General features: G+C 34.2%; 2 protein-coding genes across 2 annotated transcripts; one reads left to right on the top strand and one right to left on the bottom strand.

Moving 5' to 3' along the window:
* Window positions 1–8,205: 8,205 nt before the first annotated feature.
* LOC103499533 (uncharacterized) lies at window positions 8,206–10,073 on the top strand. Its single transcript, XM_017047109.2, has 5 exons — window positions 8,206–8,358; window positions 8,474–8,666; window positions 9,234–9,580; window positions 9,880–9,946; window positions 10,065–10,073. Exons 1-5 carry the CDS (start codon window positions 8,276–8,278, stop codon window positions 10,071–10,073), a joined length of 699 nt encoding a protein of 232 aa, XP_016902598.2. The 5' UTR covers window positions 8,206–8,275.
* Window positions 10,074–10,519: 446 nt separating this feature from the next.
* LOC103499530 (uncharacterized) lies at window positions 10,520–12,429 on the bottom strand. Its single transcript, XM_008462548.3, has 3 exons — window positions 12,283–12,429; window positions 11,220–11,714; window positions 10,520–11,104 (listed from the first exon to the last, which is right to left on the bottom strand). Exons 1-3 carry the CDS (start codon window positions 12,383–12,385, stop codon window positions 10,587–10,589), a joined length of 1,116 nt encoding a protein of 371 aa, XP_008460770.1. The 5' UTR covers window positions 12,386–12,429; the 3' UTR covers window positions 10,520–10,586.
* Between the last annotated feature and the right edge of the window lie 9,091 nt (window positions 12,430–21,520).

Below are 21,520 nucleotides of genomic sequence, written 5' to 3'. Positions count from 1 at the left end.
TACCTGAAGACGATAACGCAGATGGAATCTGTTTCTCAGTTTTAGGGAAGAACGTCCGTTTTACCCAAAAGGAATTCAACATCATAACTGGATTGTGGCCAACAAACAATCCATTGGAGAAAGATTGCGATAGCAAGCGCCTACAAAGTCTTCTATTCGGATCAGAAAATAAGAAACTAATAACATGCTTGGAAATTGAGGAAATTTTCAAGAATTTTGAGTTTACAAATGATGACGATGCTGTGAAGGTTGTCTTGGCTGTCTTTATAGAAACTGTGATGGTCGGGAAGGATAAGAAAACACAGTTTGACATGGATATTTTGGGAAGAGTTGATGATGAAGAAGCATTTAAAAGCTTCGATTGGTCAACAACAAATCATTGGAGCAATCAAACTCATCTCCACAAAGAGAACAACTGTCACCCCAAAGAGAACATAGTCAAATAGTGACTGACGAGTCTGAAATGCATCCAATCACCAAAAAGAAACATTGCAGATCAAAGAAGTCTAATGACAAAGGAGAACAAAGTCATCCAAATCCTACAAAAAACTGAAGAAGAAAATAAAAGAAGTTCGTAAGGATTTATCCACACTGACTTCTATAGTCTGTAGGATGGATGACACAATCACAAAGCAGTCATTGGAGGTGTATGAAATGAAGCAGATGCTGGAGAGATTGGTCCAGGTAAAATTTGTTTTCATAATACATTAGTTACACGATCACTTAACTTTGATAGACAATCGTTTATCAAAGTTACGCGATTGTTTAACTTTGATAGACGATCGTTTATCAAAGTTACGCGATTGTTTACTTTTATATACACGATCGTTAATAATACATTATTTTTTTAATTTTATGTTCGTTTTTATTTGTTTATTAGAATCAAACTGAAAATCAAGGGAATGATCATACTGATCAAAATGACAATGAGTATGTTGTTCAAGAACAACATACTGAACAACAACCTACTGAACAACAACATACTGAACATCAAGAGGAAACCCAAAGGTTAACATTTCATTCATTGTTTACTAGTTTATAAATACCTAACAATTGTATTTTTTTCTTATTCTCATTTTTTTTTCTCATTTTGTTTAGGAAACATCAACAGGAATGTGGTAGTGATATAAGCATAGACGGCAGGGATGCAGACTTGCTAATGACTATAAGAGATATATCAGATAGTCTAAGTGCTAAAATTCAGAAAGAAACAGACCTGCCACAAATGATTACTACCCTTCCACTTGTGAGCCAACCTCTTGCACTTTGTGAATTGGCTCCATTGGATCAAACTGTACAAATTGTAAATGAAGAATCTCAACTGGTATGTATACACAACAAATTTGTAGTCGTTTGAATTAATAGTTTGTTACTTGTTTAATACGATTACATTGCAGGAAACAACAAAAAAACAGGTTGAGATTCAAAAAAATGACGAAGAAGTTACTTTGGTTGAAAAAGAACTAGTAACTGTGCCTGATAAAGATGAACAAGAAAAACCAATAAAGAAAAGAAAGCTATGTAAAATAGAAAATAAAAAGGTGCAAGATGAAGATGAACAAGGTAATCCACCCACAACATCTACTAAGATCATATCAGAATCTACAATACCTGTCCTAGATGTGGAAATTAGAGAAGTAGATAGATATAATCCGATGTGGCAAGTGGATCCAAAATTATGGAAGGAATACTTACAATGGAAAAGATCAAGAAAAACAACCATGAACAAAGGAAAGTAGTCTCCACAACCAGAAAGAAAGACTTTTTCAGACAGCTTGAAGAAAACACATGGGTACATGGAGACGTAAGTACTCTTTTCAAACAATCGCTTCTATTAACTAAACGATCACTTATATTAACTAAACGATCACTTATATTAACTAAACGATCGCTTCTATTAACTAAACGATTGCTTCTATTAACTAAACGATCGTTAAGTTAATATTACACGATCGCTTAGTAAGTAAACGATCACATGTACATTTCTTAAGCGATCGTTTATACTCTCCTTTCATTCACTAAACAATCATTTATTTTTTCTTTGTAGACATTGGATTTGCTATTATCCCACTTGCAGAATAAAATGTTGCATCTCAAGAAACTTTGCAAGCGTTCTTTTAGAATATTACATTCCTCGTTTCTAGTAAGTTGTTATTCTTTAATTTTTTTTTTGTATAGAAGTTAAACTGCATCATTATATTCTGACTAAACTTTTTTACTTGTTCTTCAAGCTTGGAATCAATAAACCAGACTGCATTGTTTGGAACCATATTTTCGATACTCATCTGGTGACACTAGATAATAACAAAGCTGAATGGACAGACCCAACAACACACGTAAGATGTAGAATACTATTTCAACACAGCTATTGGTGATTACGACCAAATACCAGGGTGGGGAGATGTCAACTACGTGATTAGCTGCATCAACATAAAAGAACACTGGTTGGCTATTGCAGCTGATATGAGAAAATGCAAGATCTACGTGTTCGACTCAATGCCAAATTATGTTGAGCAGTTGTTGATGAAGCTCTTCAAATGCCTGCACGATGCATCGCCTCACTCGCATTTGTAATTGGAGTCAACCTCCATTCAGATCATTTCACATATGGCCCTTGGCTAATACGCAGATCGAAGGCCACATTACAGAAAGGGCGTTCATTGGATTGTGGAATTTTCTGTTCTAAATTTGTTGAATGCCTTGTAACTGGTAGTGACCTTGGTTGTCTAACTGTGCCAAACATGAAACTGTTTAGACAACAATATGTGCTGGAACTTTAGGCGAATAAATACTTTTGCTAAATAAAAAAAATATATATTTGGTTCTTGTACTTTTGAGTTAATACTTGTATTCGTTTAGATACATATCACAAAACATTCGTGTAGAGAAATACTCATCGCGCACATATGTTTAAGCGATCGTTTAGTAAAGTCTTAACGATCTTCTTAATAAACGTTAAAATGTTAAGTGATCATTTAGTAAAGTCTAAACGATCGTTTAGTAAAGTCTAAACAATCTTCTTAATAAACGATGTTTAAGTGATTTCCTAAACGTTCAAGTAAAGAGTATTAAGCGATCGTTCATATGTATGACACTAATGTAAAAGATCGTGTACATATTTTTACACGATCGTTTAGTAAAGTCTTAACGATCTTCTTAAAATCATAAAAAATATTAAGCGATCGTTTAGCTACAAGTAGTTTTGCAACATAGAGAATAATCGATATTACTAATTGAAATGCCAATTGATACTAATTGAAATGCAACATAGAGAATAATCGAAAAGCCAATTGATACTTGTGATTTATGTAAATATTTCAATACATAGGAGTGTTGGTCCATAATTGAAATGCTAATTGTTTTCTAAAGTAGGACATGTTTTCTTGACATAATGTATCTAAACCAACACCAACAACTATGTACTCAAAATACTTAATTGTGAATACGCCACAATCACTATTATTTCGTTGAAGTGGAATTGAGTCAACAATGACAACTGGCCAAGGTTCCTTGTATGTCGATGATCTACCTCTCCTATCAAAGAAGCCAGTACTATCTAACAACTTTGGCACTAACTCTCGAATGGGCAGTAATATGTTTGTCATCTCTTCGGTAGTTGTAAGTGACGGAAGCGAATCCCATACCTTCACTTGACAACTTACCAAATCCAAGCATAATAGAACCCAATGGTTGTCATGGACATTGAATGGAGAGTAAACGTAATCAACACTTGCCCAAGGATCTTGGAAGTCCTCTTTGGACCCGACAACATAGTCAACCAACCTATACTCTTCCTTCCAGTCAAACGGGCGATTCTCTTTAATACATTCTTTGTATATGGGCCACTTCGCAACTAAAATGCGCTGCAAAGAAAAACATACAAACGCAAATATCAGATCGAAAGACAAATATCAAACGCAAATACATACATAAAGTAACGTGACGATTCCAAACCATAAAGATTGTGTCTGCAGTTGTGAAGTTCTGAGAAGAAGGTATTCCGGCTGCCTTAATCTTCAAGCGAATGAAAAGAAAAAGTGCATCCAAATGCTAATAGAAACAAAAGTAAGCAGTAAATGTATAGAACCATAACAATGAAAAAATTATAATGACATAAATGATAAGATAATCCCTTGCCTTATCTGCCAACCACAGGCGACACATAAACAAGTCTCTGAAAAAAACCTTCGATTTTTTCCCATGAAAGGTTTCACGCACCTCATCGTCTGTACGCTTGTCTGTAATCCATGCTCGAAGTCTATCTAAACGGACATCAAGTATTTTGTGCATAGGATCATAAACAATTGGTTCAGACTGAGAGGTGCTGGTGGTTGATGTCACAGATCGTTTAGGTAGAGTTGTGAATGAGGTTGATAGGTAAACACTTGCACGCTTTCTACGGGCGGGCCGAACGTGTGGTCGTTGAGTGAGAAATGGTTCTATCTCTGTGACGTCTTCATCAAAATGAGTACGAAGTTTTTTCCCACTGTCCTCAATTTGAACCTCATCGTCAACGATATCTATTGGCTCCTCTAAACCAATATCAACCTTCTTCTCCAACACATCTTCGTCGCCCTATGGAAGCTCATAATGCATTAGTGTGGATAATGATAGAAATTAAACATCAATATTAGCAAGAACATGGAACCAAACCTTCTTTTTAAGTTCAATGTGTTCATCCTCCTTTGGCATCCTCAACCAATTAGGGGTATCGCCTGTGTCAACATCTTCGGTCTTAGCATTATCCACTTCTTTACTTTCTAATGTATGATCTACTAAGCCTTCAGACACCTTGCGGTCTCCTTCGTCACCCTATGGAACCTCAAAATGAATTAGCGAGAACATGCAACTTAACGTATGAGTAATTACCAAATATGAAACAACTAACGTCAATACACTTAACGGTTTCATTCCTAACCTTTCTTTGAAGTCCAATGTGCTTCAATATGGTTGACATCATGTCCTTCAATTCGTCAATATCTGATTTTATACTATTGAGTTGCCCTTCAACAACCGCTACTCGATCTTGGAGATTCCGAATAGCCTTTTTCATCTTAGTTTTGGGCTTCTGTTTCTTACTTTTTTTGAAGTCATCTTCATCATTAACAACTTCTCTTACTCTTTTTGAACCACCATTCTTCGACTGAATAATGGTAGATGAGCGGAAGTTTTCAAAAAGTTCACATGAAGCAATTTTCAACTGCTCCTCTTTAGGTGTCATCTCAATGACCGCCTTAATTATAAACTGCAAATAGAAAAAGGCAAATGTATTTAGGACAAAGAAATAAGCACAAAATCATGCGATCCTTAAGTAAGTTACTATTGCTTGCTACTTACCATTGGCGAGTCAAACACCTGGCTTATAGTTTGGGACTTTGGTGATTGTTGGCACACCCACCTTAGCATTCGTGGTATGGCATGATCGTTTACTTTATCTACACCACATCCAATGATGGTTGGTATAGACTCATATGCCCAAACCTATTCGACATTTGACAAACAAGTTTAGGAAGTGTCACAAGATATATATAGATATATAAACAAGTGGTTTCACAATCGTTTGAAAACAACTAAACGATCGTTTAACATAACTAAACGATCGTTAAAAAACAACTAAACGATCGTTTAAAATAACTAAACGATCGTTTAAAACAACTAAACGATCGTTTAAAAAAACTAAACGATCGTTTAATTTTAAATGTATGCATAAGTTTTGAAGTAAGAAGTAAGAAGTCACATACCTGTAATACATGCGGAAATCCATTGATAGTATATTTTTTGTCTGTGTTGATTTCTTCTTTCCCTTGGCATATTGCTTGTCCAAGGCTCTTTTCAAGGCACTTAGCGTGCGTACAAAAATAATCCGACCCCAATCATAATTATTAAATGTATTCCAATCATCAGCAATCTTGAAAAAACCAATGTCGACTTTGGTTCGCCTATCTTTTCCCAACAAAGATATCTCTATAAAGTAGACTAAAGCTAATTTCACAATATCATCGTCATCACCCTCGTATTCCAAAAATATATCCTCTAAGTCACTAACATAAATACACTCCTTGTCTTTGAAAAACTTCTCCAACAGTCGACTATTCCCAACCAACTGAATATAGTCCTCTTTAGGACCCCATAGTCCAGTTATGATGTTAAACTCTCTCCTACCGAAAGTACAAACAATGCCCTCTAGTAAGAAACTTATAGAATCCTTTCCTTCATCTTCCACCTCCCTTAACAGTAAGTAGTGGATGAGTGGCCCATTAAAGACAATATTTAGGTCCAAAAAGTGCCCAAACTTTGTTTTCCAAAATAAGGCTAATTGATCGGGTTTGAGTTTGGCCTTAATATTATGTGTTGTCTTTTTTAAATGAGACAAACAACTTACTAGGGAATAAAAATGATGGGAAGGATTAATCTTGCACAAGGGTCCGTTCGTCGATGTCGATGTCATGATTGAAGCTTAAAGAAAAAGGAACAAATTCCAGCAAATAAGTCGATTCCAAAACCAAACATTTACAACAAATATATTGAAAATGGGTTACAGATAAAACTCACTGAAATAAGAGAAAACGCTCAAAGTTGATTCTTAGGTTCGAAAAGAAGAAGCGACGAAATGCACTGGAGGATCGACGACCGACGACCGACAAACAGTCAGAGTATCTTCGAAGAGCAGAGCGGAAAATTTCAAAAGCCAACGAAAGGAGATGTTTTTTTTTTACTTCAGGTGTTCTACGCGAAAGAGAAGGAAAAGCGAACGTGGGTAGGCGAAAAATTCAATAAAGAGGGATAGAAATTTAATGAAGGGCATTTTTGTCCATTCACACCCAAATTGTCCTAAAAGTCTTTCTTTTGAAAACTTGTCCCAAAAGTTATTTAAACCTCTTTTTTAACCTATTTTTGGCAATTTCCCAATATTATTAGATGTTCATAACCTCCTTAAATTACAAATTCATTACATAACCTCCCATCAATTTCCATAAATTTCTTGTCTTCTATTTATGTTTGGTTTCGTAACCATTATTCTCACAATTCTATAAATAGAGGTTGTAGAGATCATTTGTATACACACCACAATTGAGTTCAATTGTCATTCTCTTTTTCTTCTTTTCTCTATTCTTTTCTTTGGTTGTTTCATTGTTTTTTATTTTATAACAAAAACATATTATTAACGATTAATTACTAATAAATATTAAATTATATACTTAATTAATTGTAACGTCCCAAAAAAGATAATTTCGAAGTTAATTATTTTAGTTCTATTTAGTTAGGTTTAATTTGTTGGGACTATTTTAAATTTATTTAATGAAAATTATTTGATTTTTGTGGAAACTAAAGTTAATTAAATATTTGTTAGATAAATATTTAATTAATTAAAGAAATTAGAATTTTAGTATTAGAATTATGGTTAACTACAAAGTTACTTTAATAGGTTTCTTGGGTTAAAAATTAGGGTTAAGGTTAATAGGTTTTTGACCTTTCATCAGTTGAGTCAACTGACATGAATATTGAAAATTTGGATCATTGGGCCTCAAAATTAGTTAATTTCAAGAATAATTATAATTAGTAGTCGATTTATGAATAATAATTAAATTTATAGTAATATTTAAAAAATAAAATACTTTTGTGATAGATTTTTAGCATTGATAAACATTATCAGATTTTGTTAAATTTGCAATTTTTTAAACATATATATACTAATATTTTGAATCTGAATGCTATATTTGCAACTATCCTCTGTACACATATATATAATTTCTTCTATTATATAATACATTTAATAAAAATATTTTTTAAAAAAGGGGTCAACATCAACAGATTCGCACTAATTGTTGATCAATGTCGATTGATCCTACATTATTTTGAAAAAATTGACCTAATCGATCTAGAAAAAAATGGACTTCCAAAGTTAGGTTCAGCTGATTTTTGGTTAGACTGATTTCGAATGTTTATGCTCACCCTACAAAATATAGTAAAATTTCAGATTTTATAAAATAGAGGGATATTAATATAAGTTGTGTGAATCAATAATATATCTAAAAATTTGTTATATTTGTAAATGTTTTAATTTGTTTTTGCTATATTCAGAAAATGTGCCATTTATTTATTTATTCTTTATTATTATTATTGAAACAAATTTTCAAAATCAAGAAAAAAAAAGAAGGAAGATATAAAATGAAGCATAGAAGTGAAATAGAGAAAGGGAGAGGAGAGAGAGTGAAAAAATTCAAAAAAATCGAGGAAGGTCCCGCCACAAATTCGTTATTCAGAAGAAGAAGCAATGGCGGAATTCCCTTCCCCTTTAGAACGCACCGTTGCTTCTGCTCTGCTCCTTCTCTCCATTTCACCGTCTCCTCCATCTACGTATGGTTTTCAATTCTATTCCCTTTCTTCTTTCTCTTCTCTTCTCTTCTCATCTCATCTCATCTATGATTGTTCTTTCAATCTCTGTTTCTTCTGTGTTTTGTTGGCTGTGCAGACCGATCTCTGAAGATGAATGGCTGTTTGAGAAAAATATTGAAGGAAAATGCTCCAGAGAGATATCGGCGTTTTGTGATTATTCCAACACTTCCTCTTCCATACTCACTACATCAGATGCATCCTCCCATACTCCACCGCTGGAACGCTTGCTGTTCCTTACTTATCCTTGTCGCCACCAGCTAATGCTTAATGTAATGCTTCACATTCTTACCTCTTTTTCTTAATTTCTGCTTCTTCTATGTTGTTTGTTTCATTAGCTGTTTTGTGCTCTGTTTTTTTGTATGCGGGTTTTATTATGTGTGCGATCTATGCCTTAGTTTGAGTATATGAACACTTGATTTGGTATGTGCGATCTGCGCGATTACTATTTATTATTATTATTATTTGCATTAATTTCTGGATGAGTTGAATTTAATCGTATTCTGTTACTGAGACTGGGAAACGTACTGCTGGTACCCGAATTTAGTATGTGTGCGATAATGTTTGGTTTGTTATTTCCTTTTACTACCGATGTTTGGCTATCGTATCCTTGTCGTTGTTGTTTCTTTCTCGATATGAACTTCAGTCTGATCAGAATCTAGAAAACTATACTTCCTTCTCCTGATTACTTACCTATCTGTTACTGTTTTTCAATTGCTTGAATTTCACGTCCCAATACTTCGATCGATGAAGCAGATGAAGCATTTAGTGGCTAATTTAGGAAATACTCTGTTGGTTTTGAGTGCGTAACTCTTTAAAGTCTAATGAATTCCACACAGGTCGTGAGAAAGAGTCGTTCGAAGTTGGTAAGGATTTCCGAGAATCGGAATCTAAGCTCTACAGACGAAGTGACCTTGTCTTCAGGTTCGGCGTCCTCGGAGACGACTTCTTGTTTGTCAAGCAGTTCAAGCGTGGTCACAAGCGCGCCGATCCATCGCCTGGTTACGAGAGCAGAGAAGAAATTAGAAATGATACGTCATGCGTGGAGGAAAAAGCAGATCGCATCGGCTCATATGCGGCGGCGTGCGGAAGCCATTCTGAGTTACCTCTCCGATGGCTGTTCGTCAGAGGTGAAGATACGGCAAGTGATTGGTGACAGTCCTGACACAAGCAAAGCTCTCAGAATGTAATTACTAATTCAGTCTTCTCTCTCCCAAACTCCTCACCACCTTCCCTCTAAACTCATGCTTTTATCCAATGCCTCCAATTCTCACACATTTACTGTTTCACGGTAGGATCATCTATGCCTTTGCATTGCTCTCATCATCAAAATTTTATATGCTAAAGGTTTTAACGTAGAAATTGGGAATGAATTTAATTCGTTCACATGTAGATCCCTACTTTCTTTCAAGCTTAGGGATTGATTAAGATCAGTTTTATGTTAATACTGATGAGTTTGGTTCTGTTTTGCCCTTCTTTGTGCAGACTGTTGAAATTGGAAGAGATCAAAAGATCTGGAACAGGTGGGCGTCAAGATCCCTATATGTACAAGGTACAACACAATCTCAACTGTAATTCATGGCCTCAAAGCAACCAAGACCAATAAAACCCATTAGTTTGCAAAGAAAATTGAACATGTTTGTTTTGCTTTACATTTCCCTTTTTTGCAGATTGCTTGACAAACTCTGAGTTAATGAACCGTTCATTTATTGCTTGACAAACTCTTAACTCAGCCATAGAGGGTCGCAGGAAAATCCGTTTTGATTATGCCTGCGTTGCAACCAAATTAAATATCGTAGGATAACACAAAAGGATGCTAGAATTGGTGATCAAAGCTTCATACGAATCGTACAGAGCTTTGAAGTATAGATCTTAGCTTGCTTCCCCATTTTGGAATCTCCCCGTAATATTTCCTGTTAGGGGAAGAATCATTGATGAATTCAAATTTGTGAAAGGTAGCTATAATAATGTTGTAAATAAGCTTGGGAATATGCCACTGATTGTGATTATGGGTTATTCTTATTCTTATAGATTGGTTTCAAGATTTTTGTATATTATTTTGTGGAACAAAACAAAACAACTATAACAGATTTTATAGTATCACTTGTTAAGGGAAGAACGGTTCTGAACAATGAAAAAAATTCAAAAAGCAACTCTTTGATATATATGAGTATTATTTGGGAGGCCAAGATCTAGGCTGGAACAACTATAACATTATCCAAGACAGGGCCACACAAATGGCCAAAGTCATGAAGCTTGGTGTGATAATAAGCACTGTAGAATGTAATCCTTGTTCTAACAGAAACTGCTTGAAACTTCAAACTTGCAGTTTTGGAGCTTCCAAGGCCTCTAGAAATGAAAGGAACTTTGATGGAATGCTGAGCAGCAAAAGCTTGGACATCCATGGAGCCATGACAGCCATTTCTAGCATCTCCAATGGTGAAGGTCAGATTATAAAACTTTTTAGGAAGAGTTCGGATTATTTGGGAAATGGCACTTTCTCTTCCAGCAACCAATTCAATGGCTGCATTCCCTGAAGGAACAAAGAAATGGGGTCTGTCAACGTATTTAACAGGCTTGAGAGATTCAATGATCCAGCCTGGGAGTGGAGAAATGTGATCAGTTTGCAATGGAGGAAGGAGTATTCCATTGTTGAAGCTCTTAATCACATGAGGACCAACTTCGAAGTTTCCATTCAATAAAAGGTTACCTGCCAAAAACACACACACACACACAGAGAGAGACACAAGGGTGAAGAAAAGTGAGGTTAATAACTTAATTAATCAGAGGAGTAATGAAATTAAAATAGAAGATGTGTTTGTTACCAGGAAGGCGACGCACATGTGGCATCTCCTTGATGAAGATTTGATCCAAGAGGGGTCCACAAGTGGGGTCTTCTTGAACACCAGGGTTATGAAAAGTGAGCTTCACATTGTTCCTATTAGCCCTAAAAGTGAAGGCATAGGTATCACCACCATTGGTATATAGAGTTTGAATGGAAAGATTAGCTGATTGACCAGCGGCTTCAATTCTCAACACTTCATCTTGTGCACAAGTCCTAGTGGTTCCAAACGACAGCGTATAAATGGAACGCCATCTTAACCTCACCGTCTGGGAGATTGAAGCCTCGTTCCCTAACCTAACAGCGTGGGACCCGCGGGGGATTGGGAAGTAGAACCCACCTGGCTGTGGCCCACCTGACACGTACTCAACTACTCCATTGATTTCCCATTTTGGGAGGGAGTCTTTCCCTAATATCACTGTTTTTCTTAAGTTTGATTTATGCGGTGGAGTTTCGAAGTCACCATTTGGGACAAGACCTGATCAAAATACAAATTAAACAAATTCTTTCACTACCAGAATCACATAAAACTGCACCCACAAATCTTGGTTCATTGCATGTAATTTTGATGCATCGCCATACATACAGTATTTGAAGTACAAAACATGTAGTTTACACAATTTCATAAAAGTGATGTGAGCCAGTGAGGTTAGGTCTTAGGTTTAGACAATTTCATAAAAATAACGACATTAAACAAGAAAGTAAACACAACAAAGTAAAGATTAAAAAGAAAATAACAACAACAACAACAACAACAACACTTGTTTGGCAAAGCTATTTTCAAAATATGAGATTTCTCTGTCTCTGTCTCTCTCTCTCTCTCTCTCTCTATATATATATATATATGTATTTTTTTTTTCTGTAAAAGAAGTAAAAGGCTCGAGAAGTTTAATATTATGATCTTCAACAAGGTTTAGAATCTGAAATGTTAGACGAAGCAATAACTTCAATAACTACAAAAATTTGAAAAAGAGAGAACAAAATAAATAAAATAAATTTAGTTGATAATAAAAATGGAGGAAGAAGAGAGTGATTTTCAGCCTTACCATCAAGATAGTGATAAGGAGGAGGAGCTGAAGATACAGATACAGCAAAAAGTGTGAGAATGAATGAAGAAATTAGAACAAAATTGCCCAAATTACTTCCCATTCTCCAAAAAATGTGTTTGGGAATTGAGATTTGAAAGATGCTTTCCTCTCAACTCTCTCCATTATATATACACATTTACATTTAAATAAATGTTTGATAATTTAACGTAGACGTCAAAAAATAAAAAAAAAAAAAAAAAAGAAGAGAAAAGAAAAGGAAAATCCACAAATTTCAATGCACCATTTTCTAATCTTCTTTGCCGCTTAATCTGCCGTCTGTTCTGTTTCTTTTCCATTCATACCCTCCAAGAAATTTCCTATATATATAATTGATATATATATTATCATACCAATTTAGGTGTATTTTGTTGTATTTCGTCTAATCTTATACAACAATTTCAATATCAAATAAGTTCGTAGATAATTAAATTTGAATATCAAACTCAATGTTCTTATCACTTTTATTGTAATACGTTTTTATATTTGCCCATAATTTTTAAATACACATGGTTAGCTATGGAGTAGTATAAAACATTTCATATCGTTAGATAATATAAATTTGATCATAATTTAAGTCTTGTTTGATAATCATTTTACTATTTGCATTTGTTTTAGAAACTAAGCCTATATATTCTTTTTTTTTTTATCTATTTTTTATTAAAGGGTTAGAACACTAACGGATTTGGTATAGGTTTAGGGTGTTCGAGTCCATCTCACCTTAATGCTCTCTTTATCTTACCCATACATAAAAAGGTGAAACAAAAGCAATTTAAAGAAAATTAGCTTAATGGAGTTGATAAAAATTTATAGATTTATGGGACAGATTTAGAAAATTAAAAAATAACTTTTAAAAAATTTGTTTGAAAAAAGATTAAGAGAAATCAGTTTAATATTGAGGGAAAAAAAAAAAACAAAAAGGTTAGAGAAGAGTAGTTAAAAATTTAGGGTGGAATGAGAGAGAGTGTAAGAAGCAGAATATGAAGGGCAAGAGTGTTAATATGATTGTTGGATACATCCAACAACCATAAAATTATCATCGACATTATATTTCAATCTCCTTTAATGATAAAATTTCGTTGGAAAATCAAAACCCCATTCTTCACACTAATCCTCCATCAACATATATCTATAGAGTTTTGAGTATTGGTTTCTTCCCACATAAGTGCGTGGACCCCACATGGGCTTTAAATTGATTGCCATAAGAGACTTTTGAGACTTACTCCTCTCATTGAAATTATATCTATATATTTTAATTCTAGCAGTGCTGTCTCTTTAGATCTGTCTATATATGTATTTTTCTTTCTTTTAATTAAAATATATATTTGGTACCTTCGAAAAGTTCCACCAGTCAAAAGTGCAATAAAGAAAGGTTTGGTGTCCTCTGTTCCATAATATGATCTTTACTTTAACTCTATTATGTTGTGCCGATTAAAAGAAGAGTAGTTGACCTCTAATAATATAGGACCAAATTCTTCATATAGTACACAAATAAAATCATATAAATTATTGTATGGAGGGACGTATCAGATCACCCCCCAAAGTTAAAGCATTTGACATGGCCAATGGACCAGATCGAGTACTTGGAGGTTAGCCAAGCTCACGAGTCCAATGTAAAGCTAACTGATGGTTAATTGGACAATAAGCACGATGCGGGCAAGTTACCCACTTTGTGCACTTAGCGCACAAGTAGCACACAAGAGAATACCAAGGTGGAAACTTATACCGGAGAGTAGGCATCCGACATGGACAAATTGCCTGCGACACTGTCGTGCAACATAAATCTCATGGTATGTAATTTATAAACAATCTTCATTTGTTTAATAAAATATAGAAGAAGTTATTTTATTCTACGTTTAAATTTGTCTATCTCAATTCAATAAACTAAAATCCAACCTTACTCTATGCAACTTAAGTGGTAATAAACTAAAAGGTCTATAGCATATGGATAATGTCGGATATTCTTATCTTGGTAATACTAAGGATACAATTTGATTTATATATAAATATGAAATAAGGTGAAAAAGTTAGGTAATTGTAAATTACCTTTGGTCGTTACTTTAGTTAACAACTATAGGAATAAAAAAAGTAACATTAATAACAAATAACACATAAAGCTTTGTTAACCCAGTTACGTGAAATCCACCTATGTCTGGAGAGCTTTTGGCTTAGATATGTAGATATTATTAAGATTCAAATGAGTAAATAACTTTTAATAACCTAGAAGAGATTCTTCTAGTATAATAACTCTTTTTAGTTATGAATAGAAACTAAAAATAATGAGGCTCTCCCTAAATTGTGTTTGAATCTAATGAAGATAAACCAGACTTCCTCTAAAGTAGATGACCCAGAATCAACCGACTTAATCTTCTTTATATCTCTTATTAATAATATATTGGAACCACTAACGAAGATATCAAGTATTCTTCATAAAATATTAAAGAAGGTAATTCTTTACCTTCGTACAGGTTCTTCCTGCGATGATTAAATCTTCCAAAATTGTTGCAAAAAAGAATTAACCTTAATGGCAAGGATTTTCTTCTTTTATAGCACCGAGAAGCATTAGGAAACCAACAGATCTTTTAAATAAATTTACGCGCAACACTTTTCTTAAAGATAAAAGATAATTAAAAAGATTCCTAAAAATAAGAAAGATCTTTTATCTTTTCTTTAAATACTCCGTTCGATCTTTTGTCTTTCTTTTAATAAAAAGAAACTATTTTAATTATTTGTCAAAATTGTAACAAACTCCCCCTTTTGACAAAAAATGAATAGTTTTCTTTTTTATGTGCAACTAATGACGAACTTAATCCTCTTCTTGAAACATTAAGCCACCAAGAGATAGAGAGCAGAAAGTATATATTTATAAGAAACACAAAAGATAAGTCATTAATCAAATACAAGCCCTTAACATAATATAATGACTTTAAAGATGAAAAATAGTCTTCAAATAAACAAATAAATTCAATCACCACAGAAGCATCCAAAAACAACCACCTTATAGATCATAAACATATTAGCAACAAATAGCAACAACACTAACCAGTTCAGCTTATAGCAAAAAAAATACCATCACAGCCACACAACAACAATAATCACACCAAAATTTTACCATCAACACCAGCCAACAAAAGTATGAAGAACATAGCAACAATGTTTTCTCCTCCTTTGCACATAAAAGAGAAAAACTCATTCTATAGAGGAATTTGCAGTACTTGATAAAGGGAGAAGGGCCTTTAAATGACAAATAAGAGCATCCACTTATGGTCTTCTCTATGTTAAAGTGTTTGTGGTACTACTCAGAGCTTGAGACTCAGCAAACAAGTTGCTGATGATCCGAGATGCTAATGAATGAGGAATAAGGAGGTCATCTGAAGATATATCAATATGCTTTGAATTATAAGACTGAGGTCCTCAAGGAGGCCGAACTAAGTGCTCAATATCTGGAACATAAGAGCCTTGAAATAATCTGTAGATGAGGAATAGAGTTTTAGGAGTAGGCACTGGAGCATCTTGATCAGACAAAATCCTCGGATGTTGGTGAAGAAGTAGGTTAAAGAAGAACCTTGGAAATGGAATTGGTATCTTGACACCAAAAGTGCCCACATGTCGTAATGATTGGGAATAAATAAATATACCAACATCAATAGAAGAACCATTGCCAATTTGATATAGAAATGTAGCAAGGGCAGCAAAGACATTGGAGGCATGCGAAGATGGAAACCAATTTGAAATGCCTATCTTATTTAGAATAGCATATTTTATGCTTAGAGAAACGACAGATATTTGACCATTAGCTGGCTATTTAAAAATAACACCACCAGTAAGTTTTGAGGCCAGTTCTTTGTGAGAAGGTTGAGATGTAGGAGTTTCATTTGGCAAAGCATTTCCTAGAAAAGTATTAAAATGTACGGAGAAGGTTTAAAGAGAAAACCCTTGATATGAACAAGCTGATATTTAGAACTACTTGGATCATTTAAATCTGAAGGAAGATTTACAATAAACTCTCTAATCAACTTTGGATAGAAGGGGCCGACATCGAAAATAGTCTTTGAAAGGCTAGCCTTAACAATAAGATCTATAATACTAATATAGGAATGATGTTTTTCATAAATATTTTGCTCATCAGCCATACGTTTTTGGACTACATATTTCCATCTTTGAACGCTGTCTTCATGGTGAAAGGATATTCCATTAATAGTAATAGAAGGGATATTTGAAGTTAGTTTTCTTCTTCTAGCTTTTGTGGTAATTATTTTAAGACCTTTGGAAGACTTTTTTGAATTGTTTAGAACATGAACATGATCCTCATGTCTAGGACAAGGTGCAGTAGAAGTAAATGGTTGAGCGAGATTGATAACAGGCTCTTTAGGACAAGGGGAATCTGTCACACCCCGTCCTATACATATCCTTGGTTGGTATGCGAGACGCAGTGCGACTTGAACATCCTTGACGCTTCTAAACACCAAAGACACTGTCTTGAGTTCCTTAATCTTTTCTTAATCGCCTCATAACCTATCTTAATCTTAACTTATACCTTATCAAAAACCTTTAGGCAATATGCAAGCAAAACTCAGAGAAGATCAGAGAAGATCAACCAAATTAAACTTTTTTAATCTTTATCCAAGTACTTACAACAACTTTACATTTATAAACATAAATACAACAATGTAAAACTTAAGCTAAAACGTCTTGACAGCCTTCTCGCCTAACAAGTCCCCCACCCTTCCCTACTGGGCCTTAACGCCTGCTCCCTAGAAGATGAATTTTAAAATATAAGTATATGGACTCAGTGAGATTTTAATAAATCCTTTTCACAAATATCTTCTATAAACTCTATTTCCCCAAACAAAACAAAAACATATAAATTCATCTTTTCAAACAACATAACAATTTCATATATAAACATTCATTTTGCTTAACGTCTATTAATTACCAACATTTCTTTTACCAAGGATCCCGAATTATCCACTACGCTAGGTCACGTAACTTTGCGTTTACACTACTGAAACAACAACATTCGAGGATATACAAATTCGTCCTTGTTGCCCAGGCTGCTAAGTGTAACACATTCCTTTCAAAGTATTAACCATCGTCTTATAACCATGTAGCCTCGTACACCCCATGGTGACCTTTACTCTTTATGTGCACATAAAAGTTAGTTCATTACAAGAAAGTAGCTAATGGTTTGAAAACCATTTCATAGACAAGTCATACTCTGAAGTACATAAATCATACTTTGAAACATATAAGCTTTTCATGTAAATCTCTTTTAGAAACTTTGTGTTAATATCATCAAAGAATTTTATAACGAAAGCTGGAAATCATATAAATATGTTGAAGAAAACCTCACAAAAATCTTAATCTTAAATCGAAATACCCTTCTTTTTCCCCTTCTTGTGTAGGCTCTTTGGCATCACTTTCAACTCCTTTTGATTTTCTCTTAAAATGTGCAGAATAACAACAACTAATGGTCTGCCCCCAAGCTCTATTTATACTTCTCAACCGAGCTTAATCACCCTTAAACTTTTATCCTTTTGCTAGCTACTACTCATAATGGTGCACGTGTAAGCTTCAGGGGCTATTTAGAAGGGGGATAAACATTATGGGGTTGAGTTATCTTAACCTCATAACCCTAGTTTTAGGGTTTCAATAATATCCATATTACCTCTCAAACCTCCACATTCTCTCATCTGCCCACTTGCCGATTTCTCTCCTTCATCATCTCCTTCAACCTGTGTTAAGCCTTTCCTTCAACCTGTGTTCGTCTTCCCTTCGATCCCTCTTTCTCTTCCATTTGATTTTTCTTCTTTCTTCTTCTCCTTTTACTCCTTCATTGTCGATTTGTCGTCCTTCTATGTGAGAAGTTTCGCCATTTCATTTTTGCGCCCGAAAAATCCATCCCCCTTCCATAAAAAACCTCATTTGCTTCTCTTCGGAATCCATCTTTACATCTCTCTAAACCATCTCTCTCACTCTTCGAAACTCAAACTCGTTTTGTTGAAGGCTTCACTCCAACGACATTGCCTCCAAAACATTTTGGTTTCTGATTTGTGGGTTTCGTTGAATGGTTTAGACTATTCCTCGTCTTTGAAACCTTCCCTTACATGTTCGATGGGTGTTCTCTATCAACATGCAAGATTGTTGTTGCCCCTTGGAATTCCCCTTGTCGCTCGATGATCCATTTTGTCACTCGGTGTTTCTCTTGTCGTTTGGTGTTTCCCTTCACTGATTTAGAATAGGTGCTACACTCCACATCATTTTGTGGTAATCAGTGACGGTCGAACATGGTATGGAGGTAACTCTTGGTTTGATTTTTTTTTTTTTGTGAAGCTGATGATGAGTTCTAAATTGGGATTGATTTCTGATTTTTTTTTTGCATATTTAAATATGTTTGCATTTTTTTCTTATGTTTAGTACATGTTTGGTTCTGTTGTTTCTTTTGGTTCCTCTGATGTTTTTTTTTTTGTGTTTGTATATTGCTTCATTTACTTATACAAAGATTTTCTTGATTTGTTTCCAATACTTGTATCTAAAATTATTGGCTTCAATGTTTGTTCTTTCGGCTCTGTGATGATTTTACCTATTGGACATTATTCTGTGAATTATGAATTTGTGTTGCCCTCTTCTTGTAATTTTCTTTCACTTTGATTTAGTACATTATATCATATTATGTTGACTGACTGCTCTTATGGGGAAAAAAATTGGCTGCCTAGAATCTGTTCCTTGCAAATTGTTTTGTCTCTTCAATCCTTTTGACAATATTTCTTTCTGTACTAAATATGGTAGCTTCCAATGGTTAGGGTTTAATTGTTGTTGGACTTTTCTATGCTTTTATCTTGTCATGTGCGGAGATTCTTCTATGGTTTTTAGTGTGTGGTCATTAAAGGCGTCATAACTTCCCCCATCCCCCCTATGTATACACCTTTCCTCTTTTGCCATATTACTTGCATTTGGGACTTCATTGACTGCCTTCTTCTGTCTTTTGCTATTTTCTCTTTGGTAGGTCACTTTTTGTTTCCATATTTTGATCATTCTCCATCCCTTTTTGCCTTCTTTTGTTTATATAATCCATATTGTCATTGATGTCATCCATGTATGTTGCTATCTTTTACTTTCATTTCAACCACTTAACAAAAAGTGTTTTAGTCTCCTTATATGCTTTTACTTCTTTTCCTTTTAATTGATGTTTCCACTACTATGAAATTTGGTTCAAATTCTTGAACGGATTTCTTTACTTTGAGCCTACTTATTTTTTAAAAAAAATCGTTTACATTTTCATGCTTATTATTAATGCCTTACGTTTTGAATCTTAATTTCGGGTCCATTCGTTGACGTACAAAGTATGTATTCGTTATCTTTCTTTTATTTTTTTCAATAACTCCACTCATTTGCAATACTTCGTTCGCATGTCTATTTGTCGTTTACTAATCTTGTTTTTCTTATGCAGGACGTCGACCTTCACAATATCCTTGTAAGAGGTACTACGAATTAGCTGTTTGTAGTCTATTTTTTTGGTTTGTTGTCGTTTTGTTTCATTTATTGTTACGAATGTGTAATTTAATTTCAATTGTTCCCAACAAACTTTCAGTTTTGTAATTTGACATTTTTTGGTTTTGTATTGACACTACATTTCACTTTATGTAGAACATTTGTCGTATGCTTTCATTATATGCACTTTATAATTTGAAAATATTTTCAATTTATTCCATGCACATTTAATACATTGTTTTGCAAAAGTACTATCCCAATACTTTGTATTTCACTACTACGACCCACAGTAGTCTAACAAAATATTGAACGATAATTTTTTTCCATTCACTACTATCTTTGACTTTAACAAACATGATCATCAAATGTGAAGTCGATAAATTGAAATGCAATAAAAAGCAGAAATTTACATTCTCATTATTATGTCAATTTACAAAAGTTAAATGATGCCCCCCAATATGTTAAAAAATGAAACTAAGAAAATTTTAAATCTATTATAGTTCCAATATTAACACATGTTTAATTTTTGAAAATCTTTTCACATTAGGAAACATAGGTCTAAAACTATTTTAACATTTTCTAATTTAACCGCCAATATCTTTTAAAACAATATTTAAGTGGAATTCGCGTGTGAGCTATGACAGAGAAATGTTTTACTTTGTTTGTAGTACAACTTATTTGAAATTAGGATTTTTGGCGATACTTGTATATATTTTTCTAAGTACACACATCCATCACAAGTGTAACCACCTAGTAAAATTGGAAATTTTAAAAAAGTTGTACATAATTTTCTTCCCATCTAGTTTCATCACAAGTTTTACCAATTTTTAAATTAGACTTTTTAAAACATCTATATTCAATATTGCTTCTTTGCAATCCACATTCATCACAAGTTGTCCCATGTTTGAAATTTGAATTTTTTAAAAAGTTGTAGGTATGTTTCATATTCGAACTTGATGTTTACTTGTTTGTTTTCTAAGATGTATATCACCATTCTAATAACACAACGTACTTAATCATGGTTAGGACAGTTGTTATCTTCAAATGGATTCACAAAACCTTGCTGCAATCCTAACTGTGTTCACTGTTTCCCAACGTTAGTTACTGCTAACGTTGGAGGCACTCATGAATGACAATAAGCGGCTGACACATACACCCTACGATACTAGGCATAAAATTAGGCAACTTGCGTACTTCGCATGATACACGAGTCCGACCTAGTATGTTTCTGGCCTTTCGTCAACAGAGATTGTCGATGTTGAGGAAATGGTTGCAATGTTCTTGCACGTTCTTGTCCATGACGTGAAGAACCAAGTTATATAGAGGGAATTCGTTCGATCCTGTGAGACTGTTTCTTGACATTTCAACTTCGTCTTGTTGGTTGTGATACGATTGCACGATAAACTGCTAAAGAAATCGTAGCTAGTAACCAACACCTGCATCGATCCACGGTGGAAGTGCTTCGACGTGCACATAGTCGAAATCATCTGTATGTCGCATATCACTACATCCCAATAATTAATGGTGGTTTGTTTAACTCTGCAAAATTACCTTGGAGGCATTGAACGGGATGTATATAATGGTGAACGTGTCATAAATTGATCGCCCTAGGTATAGAACGCGTGAGGGCGAGATTGCCACTAATGTCCTCGGAGTGTGTAACACAAAAGGTGATTTTGTATTCATTTTAGTCAGTTGGAAAGGATTC

This window comes from Cucumis melo, chromosome 8 (assembly GCF_025177605.1).
Source record: "Cucumis melo cultivar AY chromosome 8, USDA_Cmelo_AY_1.0, whole genome shotgun sequence".
In the NCBI taxonomy this organism is placed as follows: domain Eukaryota; kingdom Viridiplantae; phylum Streptophyta; class Magnoliopsida; order Cucurbitales; family Cucurbitaceae; genus Cucumis; species Cucumis melo.
Note: the sequence above shows the minus strand (reverse complement) of the source record. Positions and strands in the feature narration are given on the sequence as shown.

Excerpts from the sequence above, each read along its gene's own strand:
- LOC103499533 (XM_017047109.2), top strand. The coding sequence starts at position 8,276 with ATGGCGGAATTCCCTTCCCCTTTAGAACGCACCGTTGCTTCTGCTCTG. Across the intron at positions 8,667-9,233 it reads GCCACCAGCTAATGCTTAAT|GTCGTGAGAAAGAGTCGTTC; the intron begins GTAATGCTTCAC and ends AATTCCACACAG. Across the intron at positions 9,581-9,879 it reads ACAAGCAAAGCTCTCAGAAT|ACTGTTGAAATTGGAAGAGA; the intron begins GTAATTACTAAT and ends TTCTTTGTGCAG.
- LOC103499530 (XM_008462548.3), bottom strand. The coding sequence starts at position 12,385 with ATGGGAAGTAATTTGGGCAATTTTGTTCTAATTTCTTCATTCATTCTC. Across the intron at positions 11,715-12,282 it reads TCCTTATCACTATCTTGATG|GTCTTGTCCCAAATGGTGAC; the intron begins GTAAGGCTGAAA and ends TATTTTGATCAG. Across the intron at positions 11,105-11,219 it reads ACATGTGCGTCGCCTTCCTG|GTAACCTTTTATTGAATGGA; the intron begins GTAACAAACACA and ends TGTTTTTGGCAG.